At 45.1% G+C, this 14,957-nt stretch overlaps 1 protein-coding gene across 3 annotated transcripts in view; it reads left to right on the top strand.

The window, feature by feature from the left end:
* Positions 1-14,957, top strand: part of SLC35F4 (solute carrier family 35 member F4) — a 107,120-nt gene that overhangs the window by 60,062 nt on the left and 32,101 nt on the right. The window contains exon 1 of one of the 3 annotated variants that reach the window (XM_085061046.1): positions 13,998-14,200. The exons of the other annotated variants lie outside the window; for them this stretch is intronic. Coding sequence (XP_084917172.1) covers positions 14,125-14,200 — 76 coding nt within the window. The 5' untranslated portion in view covers positions 13,998-14,124. Of the gene's footprint in view, positions 1-13,997; positions 14,201-14,957 lie in introns of those variants that run through there. 3 annotated transcript variants of the gene reach the window in all.

Below are 14,957 nucleotides of genomic sequence, written 5' to 3'. Positions count from 1 at the left end.
GTGAGTTATGGCTGGAGGTAACCATAGAACTTTGTCTCTGTAATTATCCTAAAGTGGTGCCAGATGCATTCTCCTGCAGTCACTGAAAGTGTTGCTGTCCATGGGAGAACAAGGATTCACTCAGAAACCTGAGAGAGAATTGTTTTAATAAGAATCTGGAATTTAGGCAAATGGAAAAATACAGCTGTGGGTATATCATGGCAGCTCCTGGGTTAGTCTTCAGCCCAAACCAGATTGTCCAGCTGAGTGTGTAGCACTGAGTTACCACACTAATGAGCACAAACAGAAAGGCCAACAAAGAGAATTCCTGGTCTTTGATTTTTGACAAGCAAAGAACTGATGAAAATCAGAACAGAGACATCTTGGTTGTGCTCCTGCAAATGCACTCAGCTGGGGGTGGTGCTGTTTGTGTTTTCAGAGTGTGCAACACATGGACATTACCCCAGTGATTAAGCTAATTGAAATGACAGTTTCTAGCCAGCACTGCACCAATGCAAAGGGAAATACTTTAGAGGTGCTGATTTTCATACGGATTGCTCCCTGCACCAGGGAAGTGCTCCCCTGCTGCAAAACAACAAAATACAGCTGCTAATAATGGGGGAAACAGCAGCTCTGTGTTTTTCCTTCCCGAGGTGGAGGAACTCACTAATGCCACCCAAACCACTGCTGCTGGCCTGGCTGGGAACACAGGGAGCACTTGCCATGCTCTGACTCCCCTGTGGCCAGTGCCACATGTTAAGGCTTAGGGAGACTGGGTTGGTCTAGGAACCCTGCCTGGTGCTTTGCAGGCTGGTTTGAGTCCTCAGCACATCCTGCTGAGCACCAAAGGATGGATTGCTCAGCAGTTCTCCAGCCTGCCCTCACCTCACACTTCCAGGGCTGTGGAGTCAGGCAGGCATTGGGAAATGAGCCAGGAAACAATTAATCTTCTCTAGTTTAGGAATTTCTAGAAACACAGTAGGCAGATCATGAAAGAGTGGCCCCTGTGGCTACTTTAGCCATGCCATGGCAACTCATGCAACAGAGCATCTTCAAGGAAAATGATGGATTTGTTCTGCTGGAGTCTCCTTATGGTTTCATCTCGCTCTGGGACAAGTTGGGAAAACAGGATCTGCAAGTGGAAGAAATAGCCATATCTCAGCAGAGTGCTGACATCACTTTTGTCTTTCGATTTGCTTTGTGCTTTAGAAAAAAAACCCCACGAATGTATTGCCTGGGAGCAGAATAAGAGGGAGCTGCAGCTGGAGCCAGAAGGGAAGGAATGACAGAAGAGGGGCCAGCGTGATGGATGCTTGTTGACACTGCAAAGAGAAATAGTTGCTTTTCCTGCCACCATGAAAAACAGTTCTGGGCTTTTGATGGTGTTTTTGGCAGCTGTGCTTTTATAATTAAATTGTGCCCCTGGTTAGGAAGGCACAGGTAGGGGATGATTAAAAGCCTCAGAGGATGTGGTTGCTGCATTTCTTTTTTTACAGCTGTGTAACTCAGGGCTCTGCTCTGCAAAACCTGAACATACACAGCGTATCAAGCAGAAAGAGGTTTTCTTGCAGAGCATCCAAAACGGGTTTTCTTTGTTAGCTCAAGAGCCTCCAAGTTCTCCCTGTGTGCTCAATGCCAAGACAAGTACTTGGCATCCTGTTCCACTGCTCCGAGCTCTGCTGGAGGAAGAGCAGCTGCTTCAGTCTACATTCCCCCAGCCCTCTCCCAAAACAGCTTTTCCCTCTTTGGGAAGAGTGTTTACATAGCTACTTTAAGCAAGCAGGGATTACAGAAAGAGGAGGTTAAAGCTGAATTTGACTTATGGGATTTCTGCAAGCTTCCTCTGTTGCCAGCTCCCTCCTGCTGCATCCTTCTGGGATCCTTCAGGGTAGATCTGGTGGGAACCAGGAGTTCCTGGTCCTGCTCCTCTGGAAGGAATGAGGGCTAAGTTCCATGATCAGTTTCCAAATTTAGTCCATGATGCCATGATGCTGGGCTGTGCATGCTCAGCCGTTTGTTCCTGTCCTGTTCTTCAGCTCCCCTCTTACCCCAACAAAGCAATCACAAGGTTGTTTGGAGATAATTTCAATCCAGCTTTCCTTTGGTCCATGTCAGAGCCCAGCTCAGCACCACTCCTCAGTTCTGGGGATCCCTGACCCAGGGAATTTTCCTGGCAGGGACACCTCACACTGTTTAACAAGTGCAAGATGCTGCACCTGGATTGGAGCAATCCCACTTTTTCATATTGCTTTTGACATCCAGGAGAGTCATGTTAAACACCCTGAATCCCGCAATGGAAAGGATGGGGGACAGGGGAATACATGTAAGAGAGAAAGGATTGGTGGAAGAACCAGTGGAAGGAAACCCTGTGCAACATCCTTTTGCAGTAATTAAGTAGGTTAATGCTGAGTCATTCAAACCCCAGGAGAGGATAGCTGGAGAAGCTCTCCTGCAATAGTGTTCCTGGGAGCAGGGAAAGCCTTCTTGGGTGGCATATCATGGAGTAAAACTGGTTTAAAATGCCATTTGTGGGACAATCCCTGAGGGAAAAGCTGCTGTTCAAATGAGAGTATGGAGAGAGGGAGGTCAGCTGGCTCCACTTGTAACAGAGCTTGAGCAGTACAGGGTGACTTGAAAGTCCTCAGGGTGAGTTCATTGGATACTCTGGATCATGAGAGCAATTTTTGTGCCCACTAAACACAAACCTGAGTCTCTGGGTGAGCTGCAGCAGTGCAAGCCTGCAATCTGGGGAGTCTCGGGTGAGCATGACACATGGAGATCTGGTTTTCCCTTTTTCCATTTTTTTTTCTTCTTCATGCTCTTGAAGTTTTGGTGGAGAGAGTAAGAACTGTGTTCAGTCAGACTGAGCCTGCCAGGAATCTGCATTTGTACCAAGTTCTTGCAGAGAGAGGCCTGCAGGCATTTTACATGCATGAAAAGCTAATGCAAAGTCTTCTTGCTCTCAAGACACATCTGTAGGAAGCAAAAGAGTCTGTGAGCTCTTCCAGGGCCTCTGCACCATATTTGTATGTTCCCATTATCCCTGGAGTGCTGCTTCCTGACAGGAGGGTGTAGCCAGGTGAGTTTGGTTCCTTCTCCCACAAAACAAGTGACAGGACCAGGGCAAATGGCCTCAAGTTGTCCCAAGGGATGTTTAGATCGGGTATTGGGAAAAATTTCTTCACTGAAGGGGTGATTAGGAATTGGATCAGGCTGTCCACAGCAAGGGTGGAATCACCATCCCTGAAAACATTCAAAAAACATGTGGATGTGGAACCTGTGGCTTAGTGGTGAATGTGGTGGTTCTGGTCCTGATGATCTTTGAGGCCTTTTCCAACCTTAATGGTTTTAAGATTCTGTTATTCTGTGATTAATCATGGTCTCCCTGTCCCCCAAACAGCACTTACTGGGAGGAGTCCTTCTGTGCAATGGTGCAGAGAGCAGGATGTGGTGCCTATTCAGAAATGGTGGAAATCAGCTGTTGTGTTCTGATTTACTGCATGGCTGGGGCAAAACATTGCCAGGAAGTCATCATGGAGAAGATTTCTTTTCATTGACATGGATGCTGAAAGATTTTGGAAAGGAAGGACACCTCCTCCTTAGGTATTTAGAAATAAGAGCAGAGTGAGTGACTCGGTCCTGCAGGCTGTGGAAAGCTGTGTTTCCCCTGCTGAGTCTCTCAGGGAATGTGGATTTGACCTGCTCTGGCCACACCTTTCCATTCCTGCCCACTAGTAATCCATAGTTCTGTGAGCAGAGGGTCATTTTGGGCTTGAAGGTGCCAGTAGTTAGCAGGGGATGTAAGGGAACTCTTGGGTACCAGATTAATTGTTGGGGACTGAGTCCTGAGAGCACAGCTCGTTCCCTAACAAGGAGATGGACTTTTCAATAACTTCACAGAATCCTGCCACAGACTCTGATTTACCTCTGACAAGTTGAAACAGGGCCAGATCAATACTGTGCTCTGTGGCAGTAAATAGGCTTGATTTTAAGTACTGAGTAAGAATTTGTTTCAGATTAAGAGTGATATTTTTAAAGGGTAGAGCACACTGGCCTTTCAAGGCTGTGGATGGCTGCTGGATCTTGCTGGTCCAGATCTCAGCTTCTGCAAAGCCTGGCTTGGGCAGCCAGTGAAAGCAGGGATACAACACTCCCCTGGGAACTGGGAGGCAGCAGGGATCTCAGGAGTATCCTTGATGGGAGTAATTTCACTTAGAACCAGCTTGTTTGGAACCACCACTCCGTTCTGTAAGTGGCCTGAGGACCTGAGGAGACTTTTCATACAAGTAATTCCCATTTCCACCAGGTAAAGCAGGTCTGAGTGGGTCTGGGCCCAGGACATGTGGCTGTGGAGGTGTGCCTGCTTCTCCAGCCCATGGTGGGGATGTGTGTGGGGAAGGTGAGCTGTCCAAGTACCCCTGGAAGAGGTTTGCTGTGCCTGGGGCTTCCAGTTCCTCTCTGGGAAAGAGACATTTCAGGTACCCCTAAAACCACAATTACTAAGAGGTATCATCATCCTCAAGAAATGCAGGATCTCTCTGAGAAAAGCCTGTTTGACTTTTACTACCCATTTTCTGATGCATAGCACAGAATCACAGATGTGGCTTGGGTTGGAAGGGACTTTAAAGCTCATCCAGTTCCCAATCCCTGCTATGGACAGGGACACCTTCCACTACCCCAGGTTGCTCCAAGCCCTGTCCAGCCTGACTTTGGACACTTCCAGGGATCCAAGGGCAGCCACAGCTTCTCTAGGCACCCTGTGGCAGGGCCTCACCACCCTCACAGGGAAGAATTTCTCCCAAAAATCTCTTCTAAATCTCCCCTCCTCACTCAGCTTTTCATGTATGTTGAGAGCTAATTCCATGTCCCTCTTCTCACACTGGAAACCATCACCAGCCATGAGACAATGTCTGAGTCCTGTCTGCTCTCATCACACCAACACAGTCCAACAGGACAGTGCAGAGACTTGACTAATTGACCCAGGGAGAGTATGAGGAACCAGACTAATTATGGTGAATACTCAGCTTCGACATTTTCTTTGTGTCACGACTGTTTAATCCTCCCTTAATCCCCTAATGCTGCTCAGTGACTTTTCTTGTGTTATCTTCATTGTCTTGCTAATAAGCTGTTGCACGTAGCAGAGATTTACACTGAAAGGTATTAAGGAGGATTATATGAAGATTAGACAAGAAACACTCACAATAGGTTGGAGATTTCTGAGTACCCAAATTTTTAATTTCTATAGGGCAAGGATTTTACTGTTTTTTCAAAGAATTCACAGAGAATTTCTCCTAGAAAATTCAAGAAGTTGCTACTGTTCTAAAGAAATCAGTAAATTAATATTGATGGAATTTTGCAGGAGCAAAGGCACCCTTGCATTAGATCAGCATTTAAAATGGAAAATTGAAATACTTTTAAATAAAATTGCAGAAAGCAATGGGTAGTAGATTTTATGGTTAATTCTTAGAGCTGCTGGAAATTAATCTTACTGTAGGGCCTGAAACAGAAGCACACATTAAATTAGGATTTAGTTCCTCTGTTTTCCTTCAAAAGCTACAACACTGTGTGGTCAATGTCAAGCTGGGACAGTGGCTTGTCCTGGGAATCCTCTGCCACAGGAGCCTTTCCCAAGGCTTCACATCTGCCTCAGGAATCTTCTGTAATTGAGTGTCTGACACCAGTGGGTGTGAAGCTATTTTGACTTCCAGGTATCCACAGAAACATGAATAATAAATGGTACTTGCTGAATCAAATGTTAGCTTTTCTAACATTTCCTGCCTGTCCTTAACAGTGGTCTTGCTTTCCCTGTTCTATAGAGATTGGAAAACACCACCTGCAAGCATCTGAATGCAGTGGTGGGATGCTTATCTGGGAATTCTACAGAGCATCCTACTTCTGACACCCATTCTGAGCTCTCAGTAGGTTCCCTTCACCCTAGTTTTTCTTGTCAGCTCAGCTAATAATAGCTGGTGTTTATTATTAGCACCTCTTTGTTATTAGCTCCATGAATACAGGTTGAGTCACTCACAGAGTCACAGAGTGATTTTGGTTGGAAAATACCTCCAAGATCATCCAGTCCAGCTGTTCCCCCAGCATCCCAACCCACCACAAACCCATGGCCCCAAGTGCCACATCCACACAGCTTTGAAATCCCTCCAGGGATGGTGATTCCACCAGTTCCCTGGGCTGCCTGTTGCCATGGCTAACCACTCTTTGGAAAATGTCCTTTTCTCTGTCCCCATGCTCTGAGCTGTTTGACATCACTTCATCCATCCCAGGCAGTCTGGTCTGAAAATCTTCCAGCAATGGATTTTTCTGCCTGACATCTTCTCATTTAGTGGTTCACTGTTCTCCTTGTGGAACAGTCGACCTGCTGTCCCTCTGAACTTCCCATTAATGCAATTAAAGGCTCTTGGTCCTGGCCTTGGCTACATGGACATGGCTGATGGATCCTTTCTTTTGGGCAGGAAAATGCACATGAAGATGACTGGAACTACATGATCTTTAAGGTCCCTTTCAACCCAAACCATTCTATGATTTTCTGGCTCCCCTTTGTCTTGTTGAAGTTGTTTGACCCCATACACAGGTGTGGGGTTTTTTTTAAGGCTTCTGATCTCTCTGGTTCATTTTCACATCTTTGCTGAAGCTTCAGATCCTGCTTCAAAAGCTCTGGGAATTCTGCACCCAGCCTTGAAAATCAGAAGGGCTGGGAAATGTCATCCAGCACCACTAACATGGCAACGAACTTCATCTTACATTGTAATTTTTCCTAAAAAATATTTATATTTCTTCATCCAGGGAACTTTCTGATGCCATCTGGGGTGACAGAGATCACAGTGTTGGATGATGCAAGTTCCTACCCCTACCACAGGACATGCCTATGCAGGAACATGCTGGTGGCTAAATTTTGGGACTAGCCAGCCCTGGATTCCTAGCCTGCTATGCAACTCTGATTTATGATATTGAAAGAAACACTGAGCCATCTAATTAACTGCTGGCTGCCCAAAAGATAGCAAATATGAGGAGTGATTTACTGCCACACTGACATGCTCTACAGTCACGATGACAAGCACAAAATGGAAGTTTTCTCAACTGAAATGCTCTCTTGTGGTAAAGATGAGGCACTTCATAATTGCAGAACCAGAAAATGGAGACAGCTTATTTCACTCCTGGCAGCTTTGTTAATAAAACATTGGGAAGGCAAATAATTATCTGACATGCAATTACATCTAAGCTGTTTTCCTTGGGAAGAAAAAAAAAAAACAATAGAAGTGTAGGGCGTCTGATTTTATTATCCTGTCTGGAAAGGCTGTATTGGATATTTGGAATGTATACTCGATTTATGCTTTGTTATTGAGCAGACTGAGCTTTGGTTGTCTGCTTGGGCTGTGTTTTGCTGCCAGGGAGTTTTAGTGTGGCCAAGGTGAAGTTGGAACCTTTCTCCTAAACTCTTAAACTTGGAAAGAGGCTCTGAGGCCAGTAACACTGTGTGCACGAAATAAAGTTCCACTTGAAGGAAAAATTACCTTTTTGGTTTTTCATTGAGCAGTTTTCCTTCTGATTCTTCTGTAAATATGAATGAGTTTCTAATGCTGGAGGTAACTTTTAGTATTTTTGTCACCCTGAAATTATAGAATCACTGAATGGTTTGTGTTGGAAGGGACTTAAAGCTCATCTCATTCCAACCCCCTGCCATGGACAGGGACATCTTCCACTAGACCAGGTTGCTTGGAGTCCATCTGTATTTTTTTTCTTACAACATCAAAATACTGAAAATGCATCAAATTTGATGCATTTTCTGTTTCCATGAAATGCTGAATGTCTTTTATTAAAATTGGAAAACAGCTCTTCGTGCCCACAATTAATATTTTTCCCTTCCATCCTTAATTGCATTAAAAGTGTAATATTTCTTGCAGTATGATCTCTCCACATTCCAGCAGAATAAAAAGCCTAAGAAGCTGCTCTGCCAGCTCTGGAGACATCACTGTGTATCTCCTGATCCTTGCGGGTGGGTAGTTTATGTTCCAAAATTCACATGGTTAAGGAAAACCTGAGGTTTATTTTAATGGAAAATTTAATCCTTGTGCTTCCCAGGGATGCACTGGTTGTCAGGTCTATAAAATCACATAGTAAATAAAAAGCTTTCTGAAAGCACTGTAGCAGAAGATGTTGCTACTTTCACCTCAGCTGAGTGCTTGTGGAGGGAGGGGGTGAGGGAATCATCAGATTTTTTGGATCTGCTTTCAGGTGCTTACTCTTAGGCCCAGAGGCAGAGGAGCTGGAAAAAGGAGGAGGAAAAAGCAGGATGAAGGTAGGACTTCCATTAGGCTGACGCACCAACATGTGATGTAGTTGATGCAGCTGAAGATGTTTCTGCTCGTTGCAGGGGTTGGACCAGATGAGATTTAAAGGTCTCTCCCAACCCAAACCATTCTGTGACAGAGGACCTGGCCGGTGGTAGCCAAGGGATCACTGGCTGTGGGCAATCTGATTGTTTCCCACTGGTTTCACAGTGGTTTTGGGGTCTCTGTCCTTGCAGCACCACTGCACATCTTCACACTGGCATCTCTGAGTGGATGCTAAGCTGCTGCTGTTTGTTTTATTTCCAGGACTTGCCTGCTGGGGAAGGCTAAAAATAGATCATATTGTGTTTTTCTGTTAAAAAATCAGGGTGAGTATTAAAGAGTGAATTCCTGGGCTGATTTACTGAAAATAGCAACCCATGTTAACATGAACCAGAGATCAGTGTATAAACATGCAATCCCCAAGGGTAATAAAATGTCTTCAGGTTTAGTAGGTATTTCTTGCAGTCATTAGGTGAGACTTTAGAGAGTTACTCTACTTCTTGGCATTTGCAAAATACAGGAAATTCTGGATAAATTTCAGTCAGTGCCTCGGTGAAAAAAACATGAGACTGTTCAGTGTGAAGCTTAGTTGCTGAGCTGAGATATCCAACAGGTTTTAAGGCAGTGAGAGTTCAGACATAGTAAGTAATTCAGACTTTGATTCTTTTAAATCCATATAACATGACTGGGCACAGCAGTGAGGTGAAGGGTTCTTTTCTCTGCCAGCCCTGAAAGTTGTTTTGGGTTGAGTTGTTTGAATCAAGTAGCATTTGCTGCATGTGTCTGATTTTGCTAGAAGCAAGTAAAAGTTCAAACTGAAGTCTTGACTTTGCTATACATAAAAATTCCTTTGTGGGATGCATCTGTTTTGATGTCAGTTTGACTGTTTGTCTCTTCTGCATCTTGCATCTGATTTGTATTCCAACGGGATAAAATGAACTTGATAATGGCCTTTTAGCTTGTCATCTTAAAACACATGCTCAGCCTGGGAGAGCCAATAAAAGTCATGTTTATGAGTCTTTCAGTCTAGTGATTGGAAATGGACTGCCCTGTCGGATGCAGGGACATATGCCAAGTGGATTTTAGATGGATCTTGTAGCTAGTGGTGCTCAAAACTAACAAGCACTATGGGTTTGGGTCTGAGCACTGTTCCAAAATCAGTTAAAGCCAAAGAAACATTTTCATGTCTTTATCAGGCATTCACAACTGTGCTTCCCAGGGTGCCTAAAAGCCATATGAACAGATAGCAGTAAGTCACTGCCATCACAGCCCAGGGGGGAAGAATTGGGTGTCTTCAGAGTTACTAATATCAGGTTATAATACACCTGTAAGAGAGGAGATTGTGAGTCATCTTGTAACGTTCCGTTAGAAGGGGGGAAACTTTCCCACCACTGACCTCATAATGATGCTGGTATGGCTGGGTCAAACTTTGGTATCCAAAGTCCAGTGGGATGGATCCCATTCAGTGGAAATTCAATATTCCATTCAATATTCCATGTACTTGTGTAGCTGTTTCCCTCTAGCAGAGATGATTTGCCCTCCCTGGGTGGGCAGTAGCACACTTATCATCTCTGTGCTTGCCTGGAGTTCAACTCCAGCTGTGATGTGGTTTGCAGCTTCAGTGAGAAGAGTGAATAGCCTTTCCTTGTGCAGCAGGTCCCTAAAATATGTATGACTAGCTAGTGCCAGCAGAGCTGGGGTAAGCCAAGGAGCAGAGTGTGTTCTGACAACATCAGCCCTCAGCTCTGGGAGCGTGGAAGGCTTGTTAGTGGATGTGATTCAGCACTCCCCACTCCTGACTCTGCTGCCAGGGCTGGTTTGCTGTCTGGTTAGTGAGTCAGCAAACTTGCAGCTTCACCCTGCCCTTGTCTGGATGGATATTTCCTGAGCCAGGGGACAGAGGCTGCTCTGCTGCAGCAGTGCATGCTGTGGCTGCGCAGGGAGTGCTGGGGAGTGAACAGGAGGAGCTCAGAGGCCTCCAGCCATGGGGACTCTTGGCTGGGATGAGGAATCTGTCCTGAGACACACCTTATTCAGTGATTTTCTTTTTAATAAAGCTGGTGTGAGGTAGTGGATATGTCTGTCTGGAGAGCTTTGGTGAGTGTGCCATCAGTTTTTGCCCTAACTGGGAATGAGTGTGGAGGGTGTCACAGCCTGGGTTGTCACTTACACTGTGTAGTTACACTGCTGGGATTCACACTGCAGGCTTCCTTGACAAACAGGGACTCCTGAGGGAAAATAATTGGATAGGTAAATTGATTACAGAATCATTTAGGTTGGAAAACACCTCTAAGATCATGGAGTCCAACCATTTTGCCAGCACTGCCAAGGCCACCACTAACCCATGTCCCCAAGTGCCACATCCACACAGCTTTTAAATCCCTCCAGGGGTGGTGACTCAATCACTGTCCTGGGCAGCCTGGTCCAGGGCTTGACAAGCCTTTCCATGAAGAAATTTTCCCTGATATCCAGTCTAATTCCCCTGGCTTAACTTGAGGTCATCTCCTCTTGCCCTGTCCTGTGTTCCCTGGGAGCAGAGCCTGATCCCCCCTGGCTGTCCCCTCCTTCCAGGGAGCTGTGCAGAGTCAGAACATCCCCCTGAGCCTCCTTTTCTCCAGGCTGAGCCCCCTCAGCTCCCTCAGCTGCCCCTCTTCAGACTTGTGCTCCAGACCCTGTTATTATTTATTGCTTATTATGAGGAGCATCACACAGCTTCCACTCCCTGAGAATAAGAAAACGTGAACATGTTACAGGCTGAAAGCACAGAACTGGAAGCAAGCAACAACATATGAAGAACTGTTTTAAAGATACGTGGAATCTTAGTTTAGTCTTGAATTTTGGAGGGAAACCTCCATATTTTCCCACTGTGATGCCTTGCATGAGCATGAGGTGAGTAAGGTGGCTCAGGCTTGAAGACTTGGTGTTGACTTGCAGTCGTGTTGTAATTGCAGTAACTATTATGCCATCCTGGTAAGTCTGGCATCACATGGCACCTGTGGATGGATTGGTGTCTGATGTACCCCAGGAGAGAGGGACAGAGCTTCCTTCTGTCTCTTCCACTCCATATTGTTTTACTCTTTTCTTCAGCACACACAGAGCAGAGATAGAGAGCACAGAGGAAGGATCAGAGGGCCTGTGTGAGCAGCATCTCAGAAATGCAGGAGCAGAAACAGGTGGCCAAAGCTCTTGACTGTGCAGCTAGAGAAGCTGATGCTTTTAAAAATGAAAACTTTGATGGAAATTCTAGGTACCAATCCTGCATCATTTTAAGCAGCTGTGCATCTTCTTAATTTCTTGTGCAACTGTTGTGGGAAGCAGAGATGGCTGGGGGAGAGATTTGAAAGATCGCTTTGAGGAGTTGAGTTCAGCTTCTTACAGCGGTGAAACAATGGCTGATTCTCCTTTGAATAAAAAAAAAAGACAGCAACTCTTAGATTCAGTCACGTTCTGCTGTTAGGGCTGAAATTGTCTGGAAGAAATGTCTGGAATTGCTTGACATTGTCTCATGCGTTTCATCCTCAGCATTGTTAAGGTTCGTTAATGATTCCATTATGAACCCCTATTTGCAGAAATGGTTTTCTAAAAGCAATCTCTGGTGTTATATTATTATGTTGTTTATATTATATAAATGCTCAAGGACTAGACATGTATTAATAGAGAGCCTTGTGATTGTGGAGCCAGCAATTACTTGACTGGTGATTACTCTATCACAAACTCTGCTGACTCTCAGCACTTTGGACAGGAGAATAGAATTCCTTCTGCAAATTGGGAAGATAATTTCCTTTGGAATAGGGGTTGTTACACAGTGCTGGAAATCCTCTGAATGCAGATAAGCAGTAAAAGCCAGTTAGCTCTAGGCAATGCTTTGGAATAGACTGTCATGGTGGAGAGCCTTATGAGCCACCAGGGATACAATGGAGATGCTAAAGGAGATCTCCAAGCCTTTCAGGAGAGGACGTGCTGGGTGGGAAACCAGGCAGCTGTAACCATTTCCCTTCCCTGTACTCCTTCCCTAATGTGTCCTGCTGGGTGGGATGGCTGTGGGAGTGGGATGAGGTACTTTATCCTTCCTTTCCGTAGGATTAATCACTGTCTCCTCCCTACTGTGTCACTGCACCCCAATAGGAGAGTGAGGCTGCTTGGTCCCAAAAAAGGGACAAGAGAGCAGCTTTAGAGGATTGTGTAGGGCAAGATGAGGTGATGAAGATAATGTCCTGATGGCTTGGTTGCTCCAAGGACCAGAGAATCCCTTCCTACCCCTCTGGGTACAGTGAGCTTGCAGTTTGCCTCTTCCATGAGGATGTCACAGGACAGTTCTCCCCATGTGCCAACCTCTTCTATGGCTGCATCCAAAGGATGATCCAGCTGGGAATCTGATTCCTCCCCTCTGCTTCTCCATGTTTCCTGGCTCCCTACAGGCAAGGGAAGGGGAGGGACCAGTCCTTGCACGCCTATCCCACCCACAATACGCATTACTGTGTAAAACCTGTGAGATTCCAGCACAGTGCTTTAGGAAGCCCAAAATGGAAAATTCCAGCCCAGCGATTCTTCATCCTTTTCAAACCACTTTGGCCTTCCCTGCAGCCGGTGGCTTCTCCCTCTTTGATGGGATAATGGGGAAAGAAGGACCAAACCCTGGGCCAAGAATCTCCACTCTCCTCTGCTATCAAAAGCACAAAGACTTTGATATAGATAAAAGGTCTATACTTGTGCCCTTAAAAATTCAGCAGCTTTGCCAGCAGATTCTGGTAGAGCTAAGCTGTCTTTCTCTTGTTATTTCCATTGTTCCTATAGCAAATACCTTGAATATGAATGGTTAAGGTTTCTCCCTACAAATTCTTGGATGAGACTTGATAGTTGGTCTCTTGGTGAAGAGCTCTGAAGCCTCTTTAGAGATGTCAGTAACCAGTTCCTGGCAAAGAAAACTCTCAGCACAGTGCTGGTTACACAAGGGGATGGGATCTTCTAAGAGTTCCAGAAATTGTGTGGGTTGACACTGGTTTGCGTGGTGAAACTCTTCCATCGCTCCAAGTGAACAACTTCCAAAAATATTAATAGTAATAATAAAAAGGAAGTAGAAGGGAGAGAAGGTGTCAGGGAAAGAAGGACAAAACATGTCCTGGCTGTCTCAGGGGAAGTGAGGGAGAAATGTAGACCAGCCATAGCCTGTGTAAATATATCTGTAGATTTATATATCGATATCTGGGTTGTGACAATTTTTGTAGGGTGTTAGAAGAGCCTCCTGCAATACCACAGCTTTGCTATCAGACACAGACCTGGATGTCACCTGTTCTTTTGCCCAAGGCATTCCTGATTTAGCAGCTCTACAGGAGTCCCATTATTCAAAGTTTACTTAAAATAATTACTATAATCATCCGTATATTGTCACAGTGTAAGGAACCAGAAAATTGCATTGCATAATTCCCTCCCAGTTGTCTGAGAAATCTCCCGTCTGCGTCGCCAGCGCAGCGCAGAGATTTGATGTGAAATCCCAATTTCCTGCAAAGGGGCTGCCACGGTTTCAAGTTCGCGAGGCGCCGTCACTGATATATTTATATTTTATCCGCCGTGCTCAACAATTGAATGAAAGAGAAGTGTTGGCAGAGGTCAAGCATTGTTTGAACGTGTTGCAAATGGTTTCCCGGGGAAACAGCAAATCAGTACTCGTAGGCTCCTGCAGCATCTCCAGAACAACATCCAGCCACCAGCCATAGCCCCGTGTTTGCTGTAGTACTCGGGACCAAGGGCGATGCAGACTCGAGCCAGAGTGAGCGCCTGAGCAGGAGAGCAAGTCCAGAGGATGAAGAAACATTCGGCAAGAGTGGCACCTTTACCATCTTACAATGTTTCCGAATTAAATTCGCCTGTGCCAGACGGTAAATGCTTTTTTTTTCCCCCTGTATATCTCATCCTAGGCAGGAATTCACTCCGCATGCTCCTCCTGCTCCGTTCCGTGCAGAGGAATAGGAATCTTATGTTTGTTTGTGTGTGTATGTTTAAAACAATGCTCAGATAGCATTCTTAGCACTTTAATATCATCTGGGATAAGTGGCAGTTAAATTTCTTTTGCTCGTGTTCAACTGCTGTGTAAATGATTTCTGGTGAAGAAACTGATATTGAAATGTGAACAACAGATAAAGTTGTTGTACTTCAATTCTGGATTTTTAAATGGTGTGAAATTAGGTCCATGTAATGTTATTGGCTTTCCTGGAGTGTTTTACTGTTGTGATCTAGATTTATTGGTTTTGCTGTAAAGACAGAGGCACCAACTTTTTTGTGCTTGCTGTCCCTCAGCTCAATGTAGCAGCTGTCCCCTTGAACTGCTTTTTACCCCCATATTTTCAGAAGGGTCAGCCCTGAAGCAATTTCTTAATACAAAAACCACGAAATAGAAATTAGGAATTATTTTGTATGCTCTTGATTGGACATGAGAGCCTCGTTAAGAGTGCCCACCAACTTCACATCACACTTCAGAGTCACTGGGAATGTGGTGATGTTGTCCAGCAGGAGATCTGACTGCCCTGATAGGGAAACAAATAAAAGTCAGTGTGCTGAAAATTTACAGCAGGTATACACACCGTATCAATCAAAGGTCAAAAAGGAAAGATTTCCTAAAAATACTCCTGATGTTCA

The sequence above is a fragment of the Lichenostomus cassidix genome, chromosome 5 (assembly GCF_008360975.1).
Source record: "Lichenostomus cassidix isolate B80296 chromosome 5, HeHo_3.0, whole genome shotgun sequence".
NCBI classification, from domain to species: domain Eukaryota; kingdom Metazoa; phylum Chordata; class Aves; order Passeriformes; family Meliphagidae; genus Lichenostomus; species Lichenostomus cassidix.
This window is presented reverse-complemented; position numbering and strand designations above follow the sequence as displayed.